The sequence below is a fragment of the Pygocentrus nattereri genome, chromosome 19, assembly GCF_015220715.1.
Source record: "Pygocentrus nattereri isolate fPygNat1 chromosome 19, fPygNat1.pri, whole genome shotgun sequence".
Classification (NCBI taxonomy): domain Eukaryota; kingdom Metazoa; phylum Chordata; class Actinopteri; order Characiformes; family Serrasalmidae; genus Pygocentrus; species Pygocentrus nattereri.
The window spans coordinates 30,455,561-30,477,541 of record NC_051229.1 but is presented as its reverse complement, the minus strand read 5'-3'; the positions used below and the strand labels follow the sequence as shown (position 1 = coordinate 30,477,541).

At 39.2% G+C, this 21,981-nt stretch overlaps 1 protein-coding gene across 2 annotated transcripts in view; it reads right to left on the bottom strand.

Moving 5' to 3' along the window:
• Nucleotides 1–21,981, bottom strand: part of LOC108432260 (E3 ubiquitin-protein ligase RNF31) — a 37,472-nt gene that overhangs the window by 9,560 nt on the left and 5,931 nt on the right. Inside the window, exons 2-17 of one of the 2 annotated variants that reach the window (XM_017705984.2) lie at nucleotides 20,537–20,737; nucleotides 19,428–19,574; nucleotides 18,736–18,891; nucleotides 17,974–18,030; nucleotides 17,728–17,875; nucleotides 14,157–14,328; nucleotides 13,889–14,034; nucleotides 12,163–12,305; nucleotides 10,786–11,019; nucleotides 9,610–9,942; nucleotides 6,615–6,800; nucleotides 5,507–5,713; nucleotides 4,695–4,868; nucleotides 3,911–4,009; nucleotides 2,498–2,587; nucleotides 897–1,011 (exon numbers count right to left, since the gene is read on the bottom strand). In XM_017705984.2, the coding sequence (XP_017561473.2) occupies nucleotides 897–1,011; nucleotides 2,498–2,587; nucleotides 3,911–4,009; nucleotides 4,695–4,868; nucleotides 5,507–5,713; nucleotides 6,615–6,800; nucleotides 9,610–9,942; nucleotides 10,786–11,019; nucleotides 12,163–12,305; nucleotides 13,889–14,034; nucleotides 14,157–14,328; nucleotides 17,728–17,875; nucleotides 17,974–18,030; nucleotides 18,736–18,891; nucleotides 19,428–19,574; nucleotides 20,537–20,734 (2,605 nt within the window). In that variant the 5' untranslated portion in view covers nucleotides 20,735–20,737. The remainder of the gene's footprint in view (nucleotides 1–896; nucleotides 1,012–2,497; nucleotides 2,588–3,910; nucleotides 4,010–4,694; nucleotides 4,869–5,506; nucleotides 5,714–6,614; nucleotides 6,801–9,609; nucleotides 9,943–10,785; nucleotides 11,020–12,162; nucleotides 12,306–13,888; nucleotides 14,035–14,156; nucleotides 14,329–17,727; nucleotides 17,876–17,973; nucleotides 18,031–18,735; nucleotides 18,892–19,427; nucleotides 19,575–20,536; nucleotides 20,738–21,981) is intronic. The other variant, XM_017705985.2, reaches the window with a different exon arrangement.

The window sequence follows — 21,981 nt, the reverse complement described above, 5'->3', positions numbered from 1 at the left end:
GCTGCCGCCAATGACTGTTAGTACAGTACTGTGCAGATTTTGGAGACCAATGCTTAATTTATTTAATTTCCAGTCAAAATTGTTATCAAATAAAAAAATATTTTCAGAAAAACAAAAAACTACACAAACATCTGAATATATATGCACAAAATAACCCCCTTTATTAAAGCTTTCATTCTTTTCAGGAGACTTGCTTCCAGTTTCCAGTTTCAAAGAAATCTGCAGGAATATTTTTCCACACCTCCACAGTTCAGACTTAGCAGCTGGTTGCATTTTCTGTTTATTACAATCCAGCTAATCCCAAACATACAGAGCTCATGAAAAGTCCAGTGAGCACCCAACTCAAACTCTCACACATTATTCAATAAATGTGTAATATTATATATATTATAGAAATGGCTTCAAGTATCATAATATTTTTCCCCACCTCACCCACCCCTACTCTGTACTATAGCAACACATTTGAAATAAATATCATTCTATATAATCATAATAAGCCATCCAAGAAGAGACAAAATAGCACATTTTTGAGTGCAAGGGATCTTAAGAAACTTCTTAGGTAACTACATATATAATCATTCCTTGTGACAAAAACTGTTAACACAATCGTTAAAATACACTACAGTACAGTGGTGGGGTTTTCCCTCAGCACCTGACAAAAACAGTATGTTGTCTGACACTATCAGGTGGCTAATCCTGCTCAGAGCATCACTGGTGTGTGTGTGTAAAACAGTAAAGGTTGTGCTTTGATAGCACACTGTTTGAAACGGGGTCCCCTCCAGGGCAGTGAGGGCGGGTTCTGTGGTGGAAGCCCTGCTGTTAGCTTCATTAGAGCTGGATTAGAACAGTTTTAATGCAGGTTTGTGAGCAGCTATGGGGGGTTTGAGATGACTCACTGATGCCGTTGTCACGCAGGTATCCCGCCAGGCCTTGCCGCTGATACTCTGGGTCATTCTCTCGCTTCCACAACTGAAACTGCTCACAGGACAGACCGGCGTGCTGAGCCTCCCACTACAGAGAGAAAAAGACAAAAGGTTTTCGCAAAAAAAATTTAACACCTCATTCCAAATACTGGATTGTGCAATCAGTCCTTTATTAATTAAATCAGGTGTGCTGCTGATGGATGGAATTAAAGAAATCCATGCAATGGCTGGAGCACATATTAATAATTGGAAAAAAAAAAAAGTAAAAAAAGAGAAATTATTATTTTAGCTGTATTGCTGTTTATTTGTATTCAATGTAAATATGGTGTTTTACCTGTTAAAGACAACTATCTTATTGTTGAGATAAATAGTTAGATTTGCGCATAAGACTTTTGTGCATGGTAATGTGTATATCGATACAGAGCAATATGTCCTCACCTGAGAGACCAGGTGTGACAAACTATCCTCTTCTATCCTACTGACCCTTACCAGTAACCAGCACATGGTCATATGCAAAGGTTTAAACAACCCTGGTCAAATAGCATGCTTTGTTGATTTTCTAAGTGAAAATAAATTAACATTCCCTACACAGAGCAAACTTATACATGGTATTTTAAAGCAAATTGTAGTTCTCAATTTCTATTTATTTGCTACGTTTAACATACTGGAAAAAGATAAAATATTGAACTATTGCACAGGCCACATTTTATGTTTTATTTTTTTTATTGTGATCTCTACAGAGGATGTGTACTCCTTTTTAAATCAACATAACATAAACTGACCAGGGGTGCTCAAGTGCTTGCATATGACCATGTTTAAAAAAATTATTAAAATAAATACATCAAGCTGCTTTTCTAACCGTCATTACTATTATGACTACAGCTATTATTAGTTTTATTGTTGCGTTGTTTATATTGTTATAGTTACAATGTGTTACTGAAACTGTGTCATCACACGTTAGCAATGGTGTTTTTACTAGGGCTGCACTATATGAATATTTTCTATAAAGGCTACACAAACTAACAAAAGGGCTTATTATTATTTATTTATTTACATATTATTTATTTATATAATATTTTATTTATTTACTATGTACATCTACAGATATAAGTGAATGAGTTTTTTCAGTTGTGATCACAATCATTTAAGCCGACTCTAATCAGTTTCCATAGCAACTGGCAATGACAATAAATGTACAGACAAAATTTCATGATTGTGACAGCCCTGCATGTGTGTTTTGTAATTGGATGTTTAACTGAATGGTTAAGTCACTCACTGTCCACACAGGACAGCAGGGTTCAAGCCCAGCACAGGGAAGCACTTGATAGGCCTCTAAATCTACATTTCTGTCATTCAAATTATGTCACTGTGGCGCAGAAACATGCATTGCAATACTGATACAAAGACAACTTATCATACGCCTCTATTTACTATAGTCTTGCCAGTAAAGCTGTTTTCAACTGAACTGAAAGGAAGAGAGGGAGTAAAAAGAAACAGCAAGTCAGTGAAAGCAAAAGCTGTCAACACTGACCTTCTCGTTTAAGTGCATGTGTCCACTCTGTGTTAATACTCACAGGTTTCTTACACTGAGCACAGAAGCTGTTCCTGCACTGCAGACAAGTGACCTTGAGCTGATCACCATCGTAGATGAAGCCGTATGAGCACTGAGAGAGAAAGGAAGAGAGAGAGCGAGAGATAAAGTTGTGAGGGGGAAAAAAAGTAATACTGTTCTCTGCACTCAGCACTTAGAAGGTCACTGTAACCCCAACTACAATTACTTTGAAGAGTTGCCTTATATCTGATGCCATTAAAGCACTGCATTAGTTCAGGAAAGGCCAGGACCGAGGTGGGTTTTGGGGTCCATTTAGCCCTCAGGACGAGCCAATTTTACCAGAGCACCGAGGCTATTTAGAACATTAGACTTTAACTACTGCTTAAAATACTGATGGCCTCATATTATCCAAACAAAACATGAACGCAGTGCCTCATAAGGACTGTACAAAAAAATAAAAAGTATTTTTTGAAGCATTTTCCATCTGTTCTGTATGCTTATCCACTTGCATAGACTATGCAAACCATGATCTGTTTTCTATGAAAATAAAAGCAGAAATGTCATAAACAAAGATTCAAGCCTTGGGGGGAACAAAACAAAAACAAGAAATGGTTGATTTTTTATTCAATTTTGTAACTGATGTTCAAACTCCTGGTTTGAAGATGCATACTGTATACTCTTTATTGCATACTGCAACTGTATATATGTTACACTAAATGTGGGCAAACATAAAGAAAGCACAATTCTTGAAGCCATTTTCATGATATAGTACATAAATCACAATATTTCGTTTTTCTAAGATTTAGTAAGTTGAAAAAGACAAAAAAAGCATCCTTGCCACATTTAAACACTGCACACAGCACACTGCAAAAAGTATCATGTGTTTAATTCTACTCTGGCTAAGAAAACAGTTCGTAAAATGGTAACACAGACTGCACAAGCATGTTACAGCCACATCACGGCATGTGTTTCTTTGATGGTAAACATTATTTCTGCATGTGTCTGAGGCTTGTATCTTCGTCTAACTTTTGTGTCTGTTGGCATTCAAGTCTTTCGAGACAAAGCTTGAGCTGTGAGTAGGCCCTCCCTCAAATATATGTTAGCACTGTCAAAAAACTGTCATCTTTGATATTTGAATATATAGTATATATGACAAACAGACAAATAAAAATCATCCAAAATGTTTTGGAATAAAATCTCATACATTAACTTAAAAGCAAATAATGCTTTTGCCTTCTCCTGTAAAGTTATCATTTTATTTTGGACATGATACGCACAAAGAAGAGAAGGACATTTTGCATTTTACCACCCATGCAGATCTGAGTATGCTCTAAGGCTCATGATCAGACACTGGCACAAACAGTCTTAGTACATCTGGTCCTAAGTGTATCAGCAGCAGTGTGTGTATGGCAGTGTGTTTGGATCACATACTCACATGGCTGCACCAGAGGAACTTTGGGTCTTTAATGAGAGCCTGTTCAGTCAGCTTCTTATGGAAAAGCTCGTACACATCAGGCTCCAAACAGTCTCTCAGCTGGATGCATGCACACACACGTTCGTGCACACACACACACACACACACACACACACACACACACACAAAATCCAAAGTGAATTTTACAAAAGCACTGTGGTACAAATACATTCTTGAAATTACAAAACTGGTGTTCCCAGTGGTTGCTAGGATGTCGCGAGGCAGGTTCTATGGGATCCCATATTAATGCTAAAGTGCAGTGTAAAACGTCTAATCAAAAAGCTGCATACAAGCATATAAGCACACCATTTCTGACCAGAATGAACGTTCTGGAGATCATAAAAACTGCAGAATGAGTTAGCAGACAAAAATCTGTACTGGTGTACTGCAGCACTACAATGTTGGTGTGTAATATTCTATAGCACTAAACAACATTTATATGATACATGTGGTCATTCAGTCAGTTTGCAGCACGCTGCAGAAAGCATAGAGGAGATATGACTTTTACTGGTTTTGTTGCACCAGAAAAGAAGAACTCTCTTGCTGCACAGACGGAATGCTGGCAGCAATAAAGAGAGGAACCAAAGGAGATTTCCTATTTTAATGTGATTGATCAAATCATAATTCATAGAGTAATCAGTTCAAAAAACATCAGTTGCATCTCTACTGCATCTCTACTCTACTTATTCCTTTATGTCGCTCATAAAAAAAAAAAATCTTATTCCTGTTCATCTCTCACTCTCACCTGAATGTCCAGTGTGGAGAAGTAGCTGTTGAGGTGCTCAGGGTCGTTGATGTCAGGCTCCCAGCACACAGGACACACCATGTCTCTGATATGTTTATCCCTGACAGCGATGGTGAAGTGCTGCTTAAAGCAGCCACTGCAGACGGAGCACTGACATGATGTCAGCGACTGCATCTGACGCGAAGAAGAAAAGAGGAAGAATATCAGAGATAAAAACATTACATGGACAAAAGTATTGGGACACCTACACATTACACCCAAATGACATCCCATTCTAAATCTATAGGCATTAATATGGAGTTGGCGCCCCTTTGCAGCTGCGACTGCAGTCATGGGCTGGAGGTTAGGGAACCAGCCTCGTGACTAGAAGGTCGTCGGTTCGATCCCCAGAGCCGACAGTCCATGACTGAGGTGTCCTTGAGCAAGACACCTAACCCCCAATTGCTCCCTGGGTGCTGCGGATTGGGCTGCCCACTGCTCCGGGCAAGTGTGCTCACTGTCCCCTAGTGTGTGAGTGTGTGCTCACTAGAGTGTATGTGGTGTTTCACTTCACGGATGGGTCAAATGCGAAGGTGAAATTTCCCCATTGTGGGTCTAATAAGGGTCACTTAATCTTAACAGCATCCACTCTTTTTGATTGAGAAGGTTTTTTTTACCCATTTGGAGACACAATGTTTTATTTTAAACAACAATGACACTGCATAAGAATAATAGAGGCATAATAAAAAGATTTAAATGCTTTGCCAAAATTTCTTGAGTTAAGAGGAAGAGAAACACATTTGATTTTGTGTGAATGTGTGTGTGTTTAGTACCTTGCTGTGGGGAAAGACGGACAGGCAGATTGGGCACTCTTTGGTCAGCACACGGCGTATGAAGTCGCGGTCATGTGACTCCCGCACGGCCTGTACCACATCCTCCAGCGTGTATGGGGCAGCAGGGTCGCGAAGCAAAGACAGAACCAATTCACAGCGCCCCCAGCTGGGCAGATCATATGTAGCAAGCAGCCTCCGACACACTCGCTGATACACACGGACAAATAGTTTAAGGAACAGAAATGATGAAAAGTACTACACATTAAACGGTAACAACAATTATCCAAATTATGTAAAGGAGATCATGCTAACTTGGCACTAGCAGCTTTCAGTAATTGTCAGTCACATTACAATTTCTGTTGACATTTTTGCTCTTTTTTGATCTCAGCTCTCAAAGCTCTTAAGTCAAACCATTAAAAGAGGAATTCCATTCATTTTTAAAACTTTTTGCAAAATCCAATCATTACGATGCCAACAAAAGTCATTCAGACTGGTTTGATGTCAACTGGTTCATTGTAGAGAAACTTACAGACTTTCTTTACAGTGGTGGAGGAACCACAGAGCAGGGATTGCACTGTCTATAATGCAAATATAGTAATTTTATTACAATCCCATTTCCAAAAAAGTTGGGATGCTGTGCAAAAAGGTAAATAAAAACAAAATACAATAAATGTGCAAATCATTTAAACCCTATATATATTCCATTGAAAATAATACAAAGAATCTGATGCCAACAACATGTTTCAAAAAATTTGGGATGGGGGCAAAAAAGCATTGTGTAATCCATTCTCGAAGACTGGATTACACAGAAATTTTGAAAAATCTGTGGAATTCCCTTTTAAGGCATCTGTAACCAGCTTAGTGAAAGAGTTCCAGCTCATGCTAGAGTGTTAAAGGCTTTACATTGTATGCAAAGCAACGTATTGCCTTGGCATAGTCAGTCCAGTTAAATTTTGGGATCCATAATTAAAAATATTATCTGATATTTGTTCATTTCTGTTGATTTGTTCATGTAATATGATTAATTTTAGACACGATTAGACCTGATGACCTAAATTCCTGCGATAATGTACCTGCAACCCCCTGTTTCAAGGTGTATGGCACTAACTTGTTTGTCTGGGTGGTTGATGTCGATGGGTTGCTCAGGTTCATCGCTCCACATGTGCTTATGGAAGGGCTCTAACAGGGGGCGCTGCAGCAAGACAAGAGCCCCCCTGACCTCCCCTCCACTCTGCCTCAAGGCCTCCTCACAGGCAGCTGTGTCAGTAAAGCCCAAAGAGGCCAGCTCCTTTACCTATAACACACACACACACATTAAAATGACATTACAATAAACATATCCACTTACTGTTATTGGTTAGGCTATATTTAGCCTCGCTACTTTTATCGATATACTGAATCATTCACTGTGATTTGAAATTGCATATTGCATCCAGTTTGTTCTGGTGTAACAAGAAATATAAACATAACAGTAATTCAGTCTAGAGTCAAAACAATCCACTACTCGTGACCAGTAGTGTACAGGAACAAAGTAAATGTAATTCATTTCTGTACTTAAGTAGTTTTTTCATGTATCTGTACTTTATTGAAGTTTTTCCATTTTGGGTGACTTTTGACTTTCACTCCACTACATTTCAACGTCAAATATCTTACTCTTTACTCTACTACATCTCTCATACTATCATACATCATATCATACTACAATCTGTCGTTCATTTTGGCTTATATATTTTGGTGTATAAAAATCGTAACATGTCAAAACGAAAGAAGCGCAAAGCCAGAGCACCAATCAGGGCCCAGCGGTCACTTTGTTTAGAGCTGGTTTTGACCTGTTGGTCATACCGACCCAGTGCAGCACGCGGTTCAACGTCAGCGCAGCAGCGTAAAACTTTGGGAGAGTCTGTTCAACATAAATGATGAACTAACCTAACTTTGTGTAAATAGAGCACAATATAGAAATATGTCCACATATGCAGTCGTGACTGACGCGGCTTTTTTCTGAATTTCTACAAACACCATTTCATTTTATAGTAAATTAGTTTGGGCTGGTTTATGTTTATGAACAGAGGCCTACAGATCAACATAGTAAAGGAGCTCATTTGTGATCCTGAGTTTAAAGCCAAGTTTTTATTCAACTTAAACTTGGAACTAAGTTGTAAATAAATCTGAAACTGAAACTTTGCTTGTGTGTAAAAAGTGATTTCAGAGCCACTCGGTTCTCCCTGATGGAAACTGTTTACCTTCAGTGTTTTGTGCTTATGATCATTTTAATAGACGTCAGCGTCACTAATTAATGACGTTCTATTAAAAGACTGGTTTACCAAGAGAGACGCTGGAGGACTTTCACCTGAAATTAGTTGATAAAGCTAGAGCCTTGTTCCAAAAATGGTAACAGGACACTAAAGTCATAATTAATCTTTTAGTAATTTTACTTTCAATACTTATGAACATTTGAAGGCAAATACTCTTGTACTTTTACTCGAGTGGAGGTCTAAAGGGAGGATCTTCTACTTTTACTGGAGGAATATTTTACCTCGAGTATCTCTACTTTAACTCAAGTACATGGTTTGTGTACTTTGTCCAGCACTACTCATGACACAAAAACCAGGCAAGGTTCTGCTCACATTTGATCCACTTTTTCTTAAAACACAACCAGATTCCTGATTTAGCAGCAGATTCTGACGTAAATAGCCATACACTTTTTTATGCATGAATGCAAATGTGCAGATTTTTCTCAATGATTTGTACCACTGGCCTTGAATGCTGCTATATTTACAGGGCATGACAAAAAAAAAAAGAGTCTCTTGGCTAATCATGCATGTCACAAGCATTCCAACTAACATGACAAATAACTAACCTGTGTAGCTGTCAAGTCTCACGGTTGAGAACCTGCCTTTGCTGTGATCTCATAGCAGTTCATATAAATGTCGGTGATTTTTTTTTTTATCACATGATAAAGCTGTGTGAGCGGTGTTCAGTAGTAATCAAAGCCAAGTTTGTTCATTTTGTGTACTAACTTGGGGCAGTCATGGGCTGGAGGTTAGGGAACCAGCCTCGTGGCCGGAAGGTCGCCGGTTCGATCCCCAGAGCCGATAGCACATGACTGAGGTGTCCTTGAGCAAGACGCCTAACCCCCAACTGCTCCCCGGGTGCTGCGGATTGGGCTGCCCCCCGCTTTGTGCTCACTGCCCCCTAGCGTGTGTGCGTGTGCCCTTGTTAATCAAGGGTCACTTGATTAAACTTAAACCAAGCTACCGAAGCAGACGTTAAGTAAACAACTAGCAGCTAAACAGATCTATTACACAACAGAAGAACCTCCTAAGTGTAGTGTTTGTCTGCACTGATTAGTTAAAACTAGAAAACTAAGCAATAATTTGGCATTAAAATGAAGATGAACGCAGCTAGCACACTCGCACGACTACTGATGGGCATTCCAGTTTCTCAATGATCCACTTCAATCGGCTCAGCTCATCAGTAACAAACCACTTTTTCAGCCAAAATGAGCTAAATTAGCAATATTATCATAGCAAATATTAATTAAACTTTTAATAAGTTGTCTAAAAACTGCCTAATATTATAAAACACTTTCAGTAAATGTCAAATTATCAAGATGTTACAGTGAGACAAGCTGGTAATGTATAAGAACTGCTGGTAGAAATTCATTCAGAAACACAGATAAAACAAGAAAAACTGTAAATGAAGAACATGATACATGCTGCATGACTGAAAATGGTAGCTCATAAAGTTGTTCATGTAATCCTTAAGGGCTTGGCCAAAGCTGGGAAAAGATTTCTGAGTGCTAATTTCAAATCAGGAGCACGAGTTCTCTTTAGCCCTGGTCCTTTAGCACTACAAAGCCATGATCCTGAGCACACTACACCAAACAGAAACCACTCTTAATATCAAATGGCACAGAAAATCATCTCTTATTTCACATAAATATGTCACTTATATCACACACGTTAAAATGTTAAAGTTTTTCCGAGTCATATTAGGTTTGACCTATTTTAGTCCATCAATTTAAAAAATAATCATAACAAATAAATAAATAAACAAACAGAAAAACAGATTTTGTTGTCTTTGAACTACATGCCAAAACTCACTTTAGCCCATCGGTCTCTCAGCGCCTGTCTCGCAGCTTTCTCACTGTCACCCCCTGCTGTCAGCCAGGCCTGCTTGGCCTCGGCTCTGGATAAAGGCACAGTGCCGCTCTTTAAGCCCTCCAGGCCGCTCTCCTCGCCAGTGCAGTTGAACAGCGTGGAGTGCAGTGGTTTGGGGCTGTGCTGGAAAGAGGCAGCTATGGCACAGATTTCATCCAGTCTGAGGGGAAGCTCAGTTTTCACCCAGTCACAGGGCGATCCACTAAGGCTGCCGCTGCCTGAAACCCGCAGGCTCGTGTACACCTCCTCTGGGCTCACACCTTTGATTTCACCCTCCTGAAAAAGAGGAAGCGATTGAAAAACAGGCCAGTTATAAATGAACAAATAGGAACAATAAATAAACAGATAAACAAAGTGTAACTTACAGTGCAAGGCTGCACTAAACTGATAAAATAAACAATACATAATAGCATCTTAAAATGATAAAAAATCAACTATCATTGGCCAAGATAATGTTATGTGTCTGAAGTCTGCTTCTATAGCTTTACACTGAAACACGGCTGATGTAGCTAACAAGCTTACAGCCTTAATCATCATGCACCTACATCAAACCCCATTTAGCTGCTGAGAAACATTAAATAGACTTACTTATGTAATTTCTGACACTGTATGACATACAGAAAAAAAAAAAAAACAGTAGCATACTGAAGCCAGAATTTTGTCTGTGCTTTTGTCCAGTTTCAAACACTGAACATGTCTTGACTGACCAACTACATTCGGAATAAGGGAAAACTGTGTACATTAGACTTTTTGCCAAACTATAAAAACTGTAACCATAACTTATTTGCATTTATCTGCCTATTCAGCCTACAGTAGTTTAGCTCTGCCCATTTATGCTGAAGATATAAGGAGTGTTACAGCCTGGACAGCTTTTTGAATGAGGCGCAATACAGAGCAGCCAATCAGAACAGAGCTCATTAACATATGCATGTTTTAAAGTCACAATAACAAAAGCAGTCTGTTTAAATCTATAAGATAATAAAAGACTGGAAAAGTTTTTTTTTTTAGGTATGTGAAACCACATGAATGTTATATGTGTATATCGGCTGGTGGGGGGGGGGGGTAATAAATAACGTACAATATGGACAATTTAAAGTGTTACAATGAAGTAATTCATACTCGGATCAGCTGAATCAGTTTAAGCCCCTCCTCTCGCATTAATCTTTGTCTCTTCAAATCTGGGTCTTCTGTGGGTGTGAGTTTGGGTCTGATGGACAGCGGTGTGAAGTCGATGACCGGGGAAGGTGGGAGGGGTTTGGAAGGCGAAGGGACAGGGTCGGACCTCAAGAAGTCACACATTTCGCAGCGTAAGGACGACGCGTGGTTGGCGTACGTGCAGACCTGACAGATCCACTGAAAGAAAACAAGAGAAATGCCCTGTCATTCACAATGATCACCGCTTCTATATTAAGATTCTTATTTGATCACTTGAATGACTAAAATGAATATGCAAAATATATATTACCATATTATTATTACTATGCTTTATTACTTTTTTGAAGAGGTGCTATACTTTGTACACAATCAATTCTGCTCCCAAAAAAGTTAAGTACTTAATAATAAGTATGGTTGGGTGATATGGCAAAAATGTAACATCAACACTTAAAGACTTGCACATCTCTCAATACTTTGTTTTACGGGGGCTTGTTAAGTTGAAATAGAGAAAAAAGAACCAGCAGTAGCACATTTGAAACATACTATCAAAAACTATGAACACAATTATTTTTATACAGCGTTTTACATTAGTGTGCTGAACTAAATCTAAATAATAATTTAATCAAGGTTAAACATGCAGTTGGTCAGCATCCTTTAAGTACTGATGATATCCACATATGCCTGCCCCCCTAATAATAAGCATAATTAATTACTGCATAAACCCAATTAGACTCTATATTTTGGTTAGTTTATTTCTTCATACACTAAAAAATGAAAAACACTACAAAAATGTTCTTTAGAGCAAAACAATTCTTAGTGTGAAAAAGTATTAATATTTATAGTTTACTCATTAATATTTTTAAATTACTAGCTTACCCATTATGTTCTTATTCCATAGAACTCCAACGCTATGTTCATCTCTGTAAATCTCTCTGGATATGAACACATCTACTACACATCTACCACTTCTAATAAATATGTAAAAGCAAAGGGCTTTTTTGAATGTTGCTTTGTTTACTAATTATGTTTTCTCTGTTTATTAAACAAATCACAAAGTCCTCTTTTTGAGGGATATTTTGCTGTCAAGCATAATAAAATGGCAATAGGTCACAGTGCAATTCATAGCACAACTTTAAAACTGCTGAATTGTATTGGGAATCAAATACAGTGGGGTTTAAAAATTTGAGACTATTCATTTCTAATTTAATTTTAATTTAATTACAAATAATGTTATAAATGCTATTCTAGCAAAGTCTGAAACAGAAAATGTAAACGCTGATTTTGCATATACTTTGTGCGGCCTATTGGTTTGTTCACTGTGTGGCCCGTTTGTGCACTTACCTGACTGTCCAACAGCACTGCAGTGGACGGTGTGGGTCGTGAAGGGGTGACTGGAGGACGTGTGGCCAGACGAGGGCGCTCACAGACCTCGCACAAAACACTGCTGCCAGTGTTCACCACTGTGCAGCTCTTACACTGCCACTCTGTGGTGCAGAGAAAGAACACAGCTCACAAAATAACACATAATATGTCAATCAGTTATGAATGAATTCAATATATGCAGCGTTCAAAGAGCGCCTGTGTGCGCGTGAGTGAACTTTTAGACGCAGTAACGTGCTGGACTTCAGCTTCTGTCATGGTGTGGGTTCAAATTATACCTCTGCCATCTCAAGTCACTATGTGATTGATTGTATCAGTGTAATAAAGTGAAGGGCTATGCATCATTTTTGAGGGACACCATGGCTTGGATTTTTTAGCTCCTGGGTGGTTAATTGCATCCTTTATGGTCGGAAAATGACAAACACTCACCAAACAGTAGAACATTTCACAAATCAGTCATGGGACAGTGGGAGAAAGTGTCTGGTGAGCTGTTTTCACCAGCTGGAAAAGCGCGGCCACAGTTTTTGTAATAGTCATAATTTAAGAAAGAAAAGATCAGTTTTAGCAGTCTGGTGACGGGCGCTCGGCTACCCCGTTACAAATGCTTAACAACTGGCCAACAACAGTGCTAAACTGTTTGGTTTCTCAACAACATCAGTTTAGTATGAACAGCAAACGATAGCTGGCTCGGTAGGTCAGTGATGGATCACACCGCCTTACTGCCATCACTCTTAACACAGCCATATCAGAGCGTATCACAGTATTCAAACTCCAGCTAGGAGATGACTGGATTTCTCTATTCTACTGTAGTAGTTTGAGGGGTGAACCACAACATATCAACACCAGACCAAGAGAGTCCTCCTTTTAGATATGTTTTAACTGAAATTGGTGCTTTTGTGTTGTGTTTGATCTACAGTATCATCACTTCACTGAGTTGTGAGAGTGACAGAGAGCTGCTTCAAGTTAGCCAGCTGCTAAAAACAGCCAGCCTGGAAAGACAGCGTTCTCCCACTCTCTAATACCTCACAGCTTCCTCGGTTTACTTTAGTTTAAATCAGAGCTGTAACTCGCATGAACCCAGTTCTTTCAATCACTTTCGTTGACAGGGAACGCACTAATACTTAAATTTAAATTTTTAGCGCTGTAACAGTACTTTAGTTGAGAGGAGATGATGTGATTTAACGCTGCTAAACCTTGTTAGGATGTACAGAAAGAGGTGAGTTCACTGTAGGACACTACTATTATACCACTTATCTTGTCACAGGAGAACAGATTGCTGGTTGCTCCATACATTCGCAAACAGGGAATGTATAACTCCACGTTTCAGCCGTTGCTAAAGCAGATTGATTTTACTCGTCGCCCCTTCCTCTCTAATCATGTCGAAAAACTTGTAAGTGCGCCCTCTCCTGGGAGTCGAAAACCAGGGCTTTCACTGGAACGTGAAAGTGTGAGAATGGTGTATAATATCGGAAATTTAGCGAATCTTTCTTGTCGCTCTATCGAGAAAATTTATATCGCGATAATTATTTTTATAGTTGTATCGCGCAGCCCTAGTTCGACCTCAACTAAAATACCACAGCTGATGCTGTATTCATGTTTACACGTTTATATTCATACCACAAACTGTATGAAAGGGTAAAAAACTAATGGAAATGAAGAGTACATGAACAACACACTGATGACTGACCAGTTATGGTAGAGGGTTGCTGTGGTTCTTCGTGCATGGTTGGGGCAGCAGCAGCCGCCAGACGGGGGCGTTCACAGGTGTCACACAGCACCTGCTGCATTGTATTCACTGTAGTGCATGAACACTGCCATGTGGCCAGTGATGCGCTATGTGGGACCATGAATAGAAAAGGAGACATAAGAAGACATGAGAGAAGAATGAAAGTTTTCCTTTCCTTGCTTTTGTCACGGTTAATTCTAAGGTTGTTCAGCCGAAATATTATTCCCACCTGACCGTCTTTGATGGTCTAGAGGGTGCCACTGGGACCCTGATGTGCATGGCTCGTCCTGAGGGTGAGTGGTACAGTCGGTCACATTCTGAGCATAAGCTCTGGGCACACGTGTTGCAGTGGGACGCCACTGGGAATATTCTACATATGCCACAATAATCTGTAGAGAGAGCTGGGGAAGCCATACTGAAAGTATGAATAATTACAGCACTGGCAACATCCAACCAGCATTAAATCGTTAACACCTTTGGCAGTTACCAAACAACAAGGACAGGTCCCCACATGTGCACATAAACAAATGAACTAGACTGGGCATTTCCTCAATAAACTTCAGCAGAGCTGCACTAAAGCATATATCAGCCTCTTCTTATTATTATTTCATTGATTATAATTTTTTTATTTATTTTTTTATTTATCTACATTAGTTTAATTGTTTTGCCCTACGCATGTGCTACTGAATATTGCATCCCATTAGTGACTAAAGAAATCCTTATTTTAACAGGAGCAGACCAAATAATGTAAGCGGTAACAGTTTTCCTCATAACCTTCTGAGACAAACAGCTCAAATTGCAGCTTTAGAGCTCTTGTGGAAAAGAGGCTGACTGCAAGCTCAAACGGAAGCTTCGTTTTCTCACTAAATCTGATTTTTTTTTGTTTGACTGTTCCCATTACCTTTTAAATGTGGTCTTTATGCAACATCAGTCTGAACAGATCAGGTCCTAAACTGACCCGCATGCACAAAAGAACAGAGCTTCACATGGCTCGTCCAGAGGTAAACAATCATGATGGCCAGCGAGCGCCAGTCTTAGTTTCGTCTTCGCCAGCATCACGAGCAATTATGAATGATGGTACCAATGGTTGAAATCTGGGCTTATCACCCAGAATGTGTTCGTTTTTGCATAAAGGGGGCATGTTAATCGGCCACGGCCACTTCTTTGGTTTGTGTCCTCAGATTCTTTAAACTGTTCTTTGACACTGCAGCCTCGCTCCCCTCTTCAAACAGAGCAGCTGCGATACGTCTCTTGTATTGTTCTGGTACAGAAACATCAGCCTAAATGTTCTCAGCAGTATGAAATTATGCCAAATGTCAAGTTGGACTGACGTAAAAGTCACATGAATTCTGATCTGGCTGTTCAGACTGAGTCGCATTGCCGTAAATCGGATACATATCGGATTTCAGTACCACATATGAAAGTGCCTCAAACAGGAATTGAAAATGTCAGATTCAATGTGTTTTTTTTGCTGGTCACACCGACACACAGACACATATCTGTGTCACATCACATTCATTCTATTAGACTTTCTATTAGTTATATATTTCTGTTTGCTAAATCAATAATGTTATTTGCTGAAACTGATGTTTTAAATTGTAAATGAAAAATCTGTTCCCTATTAAAAACATGAATGAAAGGCAGCTGACTAGTTAGCACAATGACTTATGTATACGTATGCTACAACACCTTTCTATAGGTGTGGCAGCAGAATTCAAATACAGTTTGAGAAAGTTTTAACATCCCTGGTCAAATGACATGTTTTATTGAATTTCTGAAAATAAATGAACACGCTCTCTACTGGAAAAAACTTACGTATGCCATTTTCTGCACCTTTTACTACACTGCTTCTATTTATTTGCTCACTTTAACATATTGGAACAAATAAAACATAATATTAAAAGTGCCACAAATTTGTTAAAAAATGTTAAATTTAGAAAATCACCAGTAACTGTGTATTAAAATGGGCAGATGAATATTCACTTATGTTCACTTAGAAAATCAACAAAACATGTAATTTAAATGGGCATGTATAAACTTTTGCATAGGACTGTACCAGCCTCATGGCACTTACATCATAACTAAGCAATACAGATATACCAAAATAAAAAGAATAAAATTAGCCAAATCCAATCAATCCTTAAATGCTGGTAGTGAATAACATAATTAAAAACATTCTTAATAGTGTTAATTCATATGATTTCATATGTTTCCTGCACTATTTGGGATATATATTTAATACACACATATATACACACTATATGTCCAAAAGCATTCGCTTGTCTGTCTTCACACACATATGAACATCCCATTCTTAATCCATAGGGTTTAATATGATGTTGGCCCACCCTTTGCAGCTGTAACAGCTTCAACTCTTCTGGGAAGGCTTTCCACAAGGTTTAGGAGTGTGTTTATGGGAATTTCTGACCGTTCTTATAGAAACTAATTTTTGAGGTCAGACACTGATGTTGGATGAGAAGGTCTGGCTCACAGTCTCCACTCTAATTCATCTCAAAGGTGCTCTGTTGGGTTGAGGTCAGGAACAGGCAGTCATGTTGGAACAGGAAGGGGCCGTCCCCAAACTGTTCCCACAAAGTTGGGAGCATGAAATTGTCCAAAATCTCTTGGTGCTGAAGCTTTAAGAGTTCCTTTCGCTGGAACTAAGGGGCCGAGCCCAACTAACAACCCCACACCATGAACCCCCCTCCACCAAACTTTACACTTGGCACAATGCAGCCAGACAAGTACCGTCTCCTGGCAACTGCCAAACCCAGGCTTGTCCATCGGATTGCCAGATGGAGAAGCGTGATTTGTCACTCCAGAGAACACATCTCCACTGCTCTAGAGTCCAGTGGCGGCGCTTTGCACCGCTGCATTCCACGCTTTACGTTGCTCTTGGTGATGTAAGGCTTGGATGCAGCTGCTCGACCATGGAAACCCATTCCATGAAGCTCTCTATGCTGTTCTTGAGCTGATGTGAAGGCCACATGAAGTTTGGAGGTCTGTAGTGATTGACTCTGCAGAAAGTTTGTGACCTCTGTGCTCTAGCCCCTCAGCATCCGCTGACCCCGCTCTGTCATTTTACGTGGCCGACCACTTCAAGGCTGAGTCGCTGTCGTTCCCAATCGCTTCCACTTTGTTATAATCCCACTGACAGTCGACTGTGGAATATTTAGTAGTGAGGAAATTTCACGACTGGACTTGTTCCACAGGTGGCGTCCGATCACGGTACCACGCTGGAATTAACTGAGCTCCTGAGAGCGACCCATTCTTTCACTAATGTCTGTAGAAGCAGTCTGCAGGCCTAGGGGCTCGGCTTTATACACCTGTGGCCATAGAAGTGACTGGAACACCTGAATTCAGTGAGTGAATACTTTTGGAAATATAGGGTATGTTGTCGGAAGAAAACCTTGTATCTCCATTTTTGATGATTTTCAGTTTATGATATAATTTGAAAATGTTGTTAACATTGTGTGGTAATTTCATGATGAATGGACCAAAAGAAATGGCCCAAAATTACTTGGGAAAAAAAAATTAAAAAAATTCTAGTTCCAGTGACTTACATTAAAAGTAAAGTAGATTTTATCTTTCTCCTGTAAAGTTACCATTTTGGAGATACAAGGTTTTCTTTCGACAACAGCAGTATTTAATGGCTACTGGGCTCTACGTAAAGGCCAGCCTGTGGCTCAACCCATTTTGATTTGTAAGACTTGAGTAGTTAAAACTTGTAACTAGGCTAAAACTGAAAAGCTGGTGCAGCCGGTTGCAGGTTAAGCAGGTTCTGAAAGAGAGGAGCTGACCTGTTTGCTTGGCAGAGGTGAGGGAGGAGAGAGACAGCAGGCCTTTGGGTTGGGAGAGAGAGTTCATAGGCAGAGACATTCTCTGCCATGGTCTATCACTAACCGGAGATACAGCTGCCGAATCTGTGCTGACTTCTTCATCATCCTGCTGGGTCAGGACATAACGCGTGAGTGAGGACAGGAAATGGAGAGAAATTAATATAGACATCATAAAGACAACAAAACACAGAAAAAAAAACACATTACCTTCCGAGTGAGTGAGTGGATAATTCTCTCAAAGAACTCAGGATGAGGATGAACATCCTATAAATAGAAATAAATATACTGAAGAACAGGGTAACAGAGTATCAGAGAAACAGATGGACTACAGTCTGTAACTGTAGAACTACAAAGTGCAGCTATACAGTAAGTTGAGCTGAGAAAATTGACAAAGAGCGCAGAAACAAGGAGGTGGTCATAATGTTAGGCCTGATTGGTGTATATTCATTTAAAATTGAGTAACTAATGATAAATAACTTCAGAACATTAAAACAGAGAAACGTCAGTAGCCCCACATTACATGTTCCATCAATTTATTAACGAATATATTCTTAAGAAGAAAATGTTAAACATGGTTTTGGGTGGTTTACATCATATGCATGCTAACGCCACTTATGAACCATGTGTGAGGAGTAAGACCTACAAAAAATATTCACTCCCCATGGACAATTTCACGGTTTATTGTTTTAACAGACTAAATCACAGTGAATTATGTTCTTTGTCAACTGACAGAGTTCAATGTCAAAGTGAAAACGGAAGGCAGAAACGTCTTTGGACGGAAGGCAGAAAAACCCTGGACAGGTTGCCAGTCAATTGTAGAGTTAAGTTAATCATTCCTTCTCAATCAGATCACAACATCCAATAGGGGAATTCAGGAGATTAATCCTACTAATTATCTGAAACCTTTAAGCATTTACTCAACATCAGATTGTTTTATATTACTGAGAATGCTGGTAGTGTACCACTAACCTTAACAAGCATGTCCAGTTCCATGCGCAGACTCATGACCTCGAGGGTCACTGATGCCACCTTTGCGATGTCTGGCTCTATGACTTCATCTGGAAAGCTAAGGCCATCTGGCTGCTGATTGGTGTAACCATAAAGACACAGCACAGCTCGACCACCCTGGCAGAGAGCAGCGGTAATTATGTATGTTATAAAACCGCGGCTGAATAAATAAATAATCTAACCGTAGAAATAACCCCAGGTTATTAACCCCGTACTTTAGAAGTCCCTTTTCAAAAAGGATCTAAACAGAACCACCTGCTTTCAAAAAGGTTCTGCATAGAACCATGTACAACACATTACCTATCAATCTGAACAACCTTCCACGATGCAAAGAACCCTTTAACCATTGCAAAGGGTTCGAGTGTTCATGGTTCTATAAAGAACTATTTTCTTTATTAAAGAACCCCTTTTTATGAGTGTAGAGAACCATTTTATTCAGTAAAGAACCCTTGAAGAGCCATCATTTTAAACTGTGTGTAAATAAGTTAATTTAAATAGATGTAAACTGTTTTTATAATTGCTTTCCTCTTTATAGTTGATATCATGGTGCATGTTTGATATCACAAAGTCTAACTAAGCTAAATTCAGATCGACTTGCAAGCCTCGTACTGAGAAAGGTATAAAATCTACTCCAAACTCTAAGCATCACTCACGTGAATGGCATCCACTGTGGCTCTGAACACCGGGTTGTTGTGTTTCACTGTGCGCCAGTACTTGGGTCTGTTAGAGCTGGTCAAGTTGGAGCCATATTTCTCCAAGATGTTGAGAGCTGTGGACAGCTTCTGCAAAGAGGCTATGGTCTGACAGCAGGAGAGAATGAAATACACTGCACTGTGAATGGCACCTACTTGAACCTGGATTTCCTATGAATAGATTCATCTGTACTGAACACACTGCCTAGAAAGCTAGTAAGTAAGTAATGAGAGAAATACCATATTTATACATAACAATCTACTGTAGGACTGTCAGCGTTGTTTATATATGGTATCGGATATTATACAACAGATAGTTCCGGCCATGCAAGCTGATTGGTTGAGAGGCGTTCTACTGGATATTTTTAATAGCACATTTGACCGACAGCCAATTTGGTCAGACTTTGACGATGAGACTACACTAAATTCCCAAACTGTCAGTTGGTCTGTGTGGAGCTGGAGAACGAACTTCCGGCTGAGCAGCAAGTGGGCGGAGCTCGTTACTCTGACTGCTCGTTAAGGAGCTATAATTTGGAGGAAGGAACTGAACATTAAAACATATTAAACGCCGCGTTCACGGCCAGTTTATTCATTTCTTACTGTATTTATTTAACTGTTGTATAAAAGCAGTAGAGCACTCGAGGTCACGTGTTATCGCTATAACATCACAGCTGTGATGATCTACAGTGACCAAATCACAGCTGTGGTGTTTCGTGATAAACACTCCCTCTCGTGTTCTATTGCTTACATAATTCTGATGAGCCAATGAGTAATCAGAGACCTCACAATAACAAGTAAACAATAACGAACCATTTACGGCCAGTCATAAATTCTAAAATAGTTTCAAATTCTCTAAAATGATAAGCAAGGAGTTTATTAAAATATAAAGAAATAAACAAACACTTCGTAGTAAAGGGTTAAACACAAGGGTGCACCCATTTAAAATATGCATTACGTACCAACTAATCATAATCATTGCTAATTCATCAAAAAAAGTAGATTTTAATAAATTATTTTTAACTGAGTAAAAGAGACAGCCCCAACGCTCTGCTCTGCACTGTTCAGCTCACCTCATTCTTGTTACTTCCACCACTGTTCTCGATCACCATGGCTTCAGCGGCAATGTACCGGTACTTGGCTGACGGTGGGAGTGGGATGTTGGCCATGGCATACACACCTGTCCTGACCTCCTGCGCAGAACCAGGCATGAATAAGCTCTTCTCCGCCTGGCTCCTCACTTCTTCTAACTGTGCCGACAGCATGGCCATCGCCTAAACGTTAACAGACCAACCGAGATAGTTGCACATAATGATTATCAAAAATATTACAGAAGTGAGTTGATCTGAGGCACTGAGGTTACAGTGACTTGTTGTGACTAGATAGTTACCTTGCTAGCAATATATTATAGCCATGGAAAGGTGGTAGATGAGGATTATGAAAAGTCTACAAAAGTGCAGTTTCTCAACTGTTGTGACAGGTTTTGGTAATCTGGTGATAAGTTTTATTCATACAGCATCTTCCTCAGCCTAAATAAGTTAAGTGATACTTTTTTAACCCCACAAACGGGGAAATTACACCTCCATATTTAACCCATCCGTGAAGTGAAACACCACATACACACTAGTGAATGCACACACACTAGGGGGCAGTGAGCACACTTGCCCGGAGTGGTGGGCAGCCCAATCCGCAGCGCCCAGGGAGCAATTGGGGGTTAGGCGTCTTCCTCAAGGACACCTCAGTCATGTGCTGTCGGTACTGGGGATTGAACCGGCAACTTTCAGGTCACAGGTAGAGAATAACTCTTATAGATTAACTCTTATAGACGAACTCTTATAGAATAACTCTTATAGAATAACTCTTATAGAATGACTTATAGAATAACTCTTATAGAATAACTTATAGATGAACTCTTATAGATTAACTCTTACAGAATAACTCTTATAGATGAACTCTTATAGATGAACTCTTATAGAATGACTTATAGAATGACTTATAGAATAACTCTTATAGATGAACTCTTATAGATGAACTCTTATAGATGAACTCTTATAGATGAACTCTTATAGATTAACTCTTATAGAATAACTCTTACAGAATAACTCTTACAGAATAACTCTTATAGATGAACTCTTATAGATGAACTCTTATAGATGAACTCTTATAGATGAACTCTAATAGAATAACTCTTACAGAATAACTCTTATAGATGAACTCTTATAGATGAACTCTTATAGAATAACTCTTATAGAATAACTCTTATAGAATGACTTATAGAATAACTCTTATAGATGAACTCTTATAGATGAACTCTTATAGATGAACTCTTATAGATTAACTCTTATAGATTAACTCTTATAGATTAACTCTTATAGATTAACTCTTACAGAATAACTCTTATAGATTAACTCTTACAGAATAACTCTTATAGAATAACTCTTATAGAATAACTCTTACAGAATAACTCTTACAGAATAACTCTTACAGAATAACTCTTATAGAATAACTCTTATAGAAT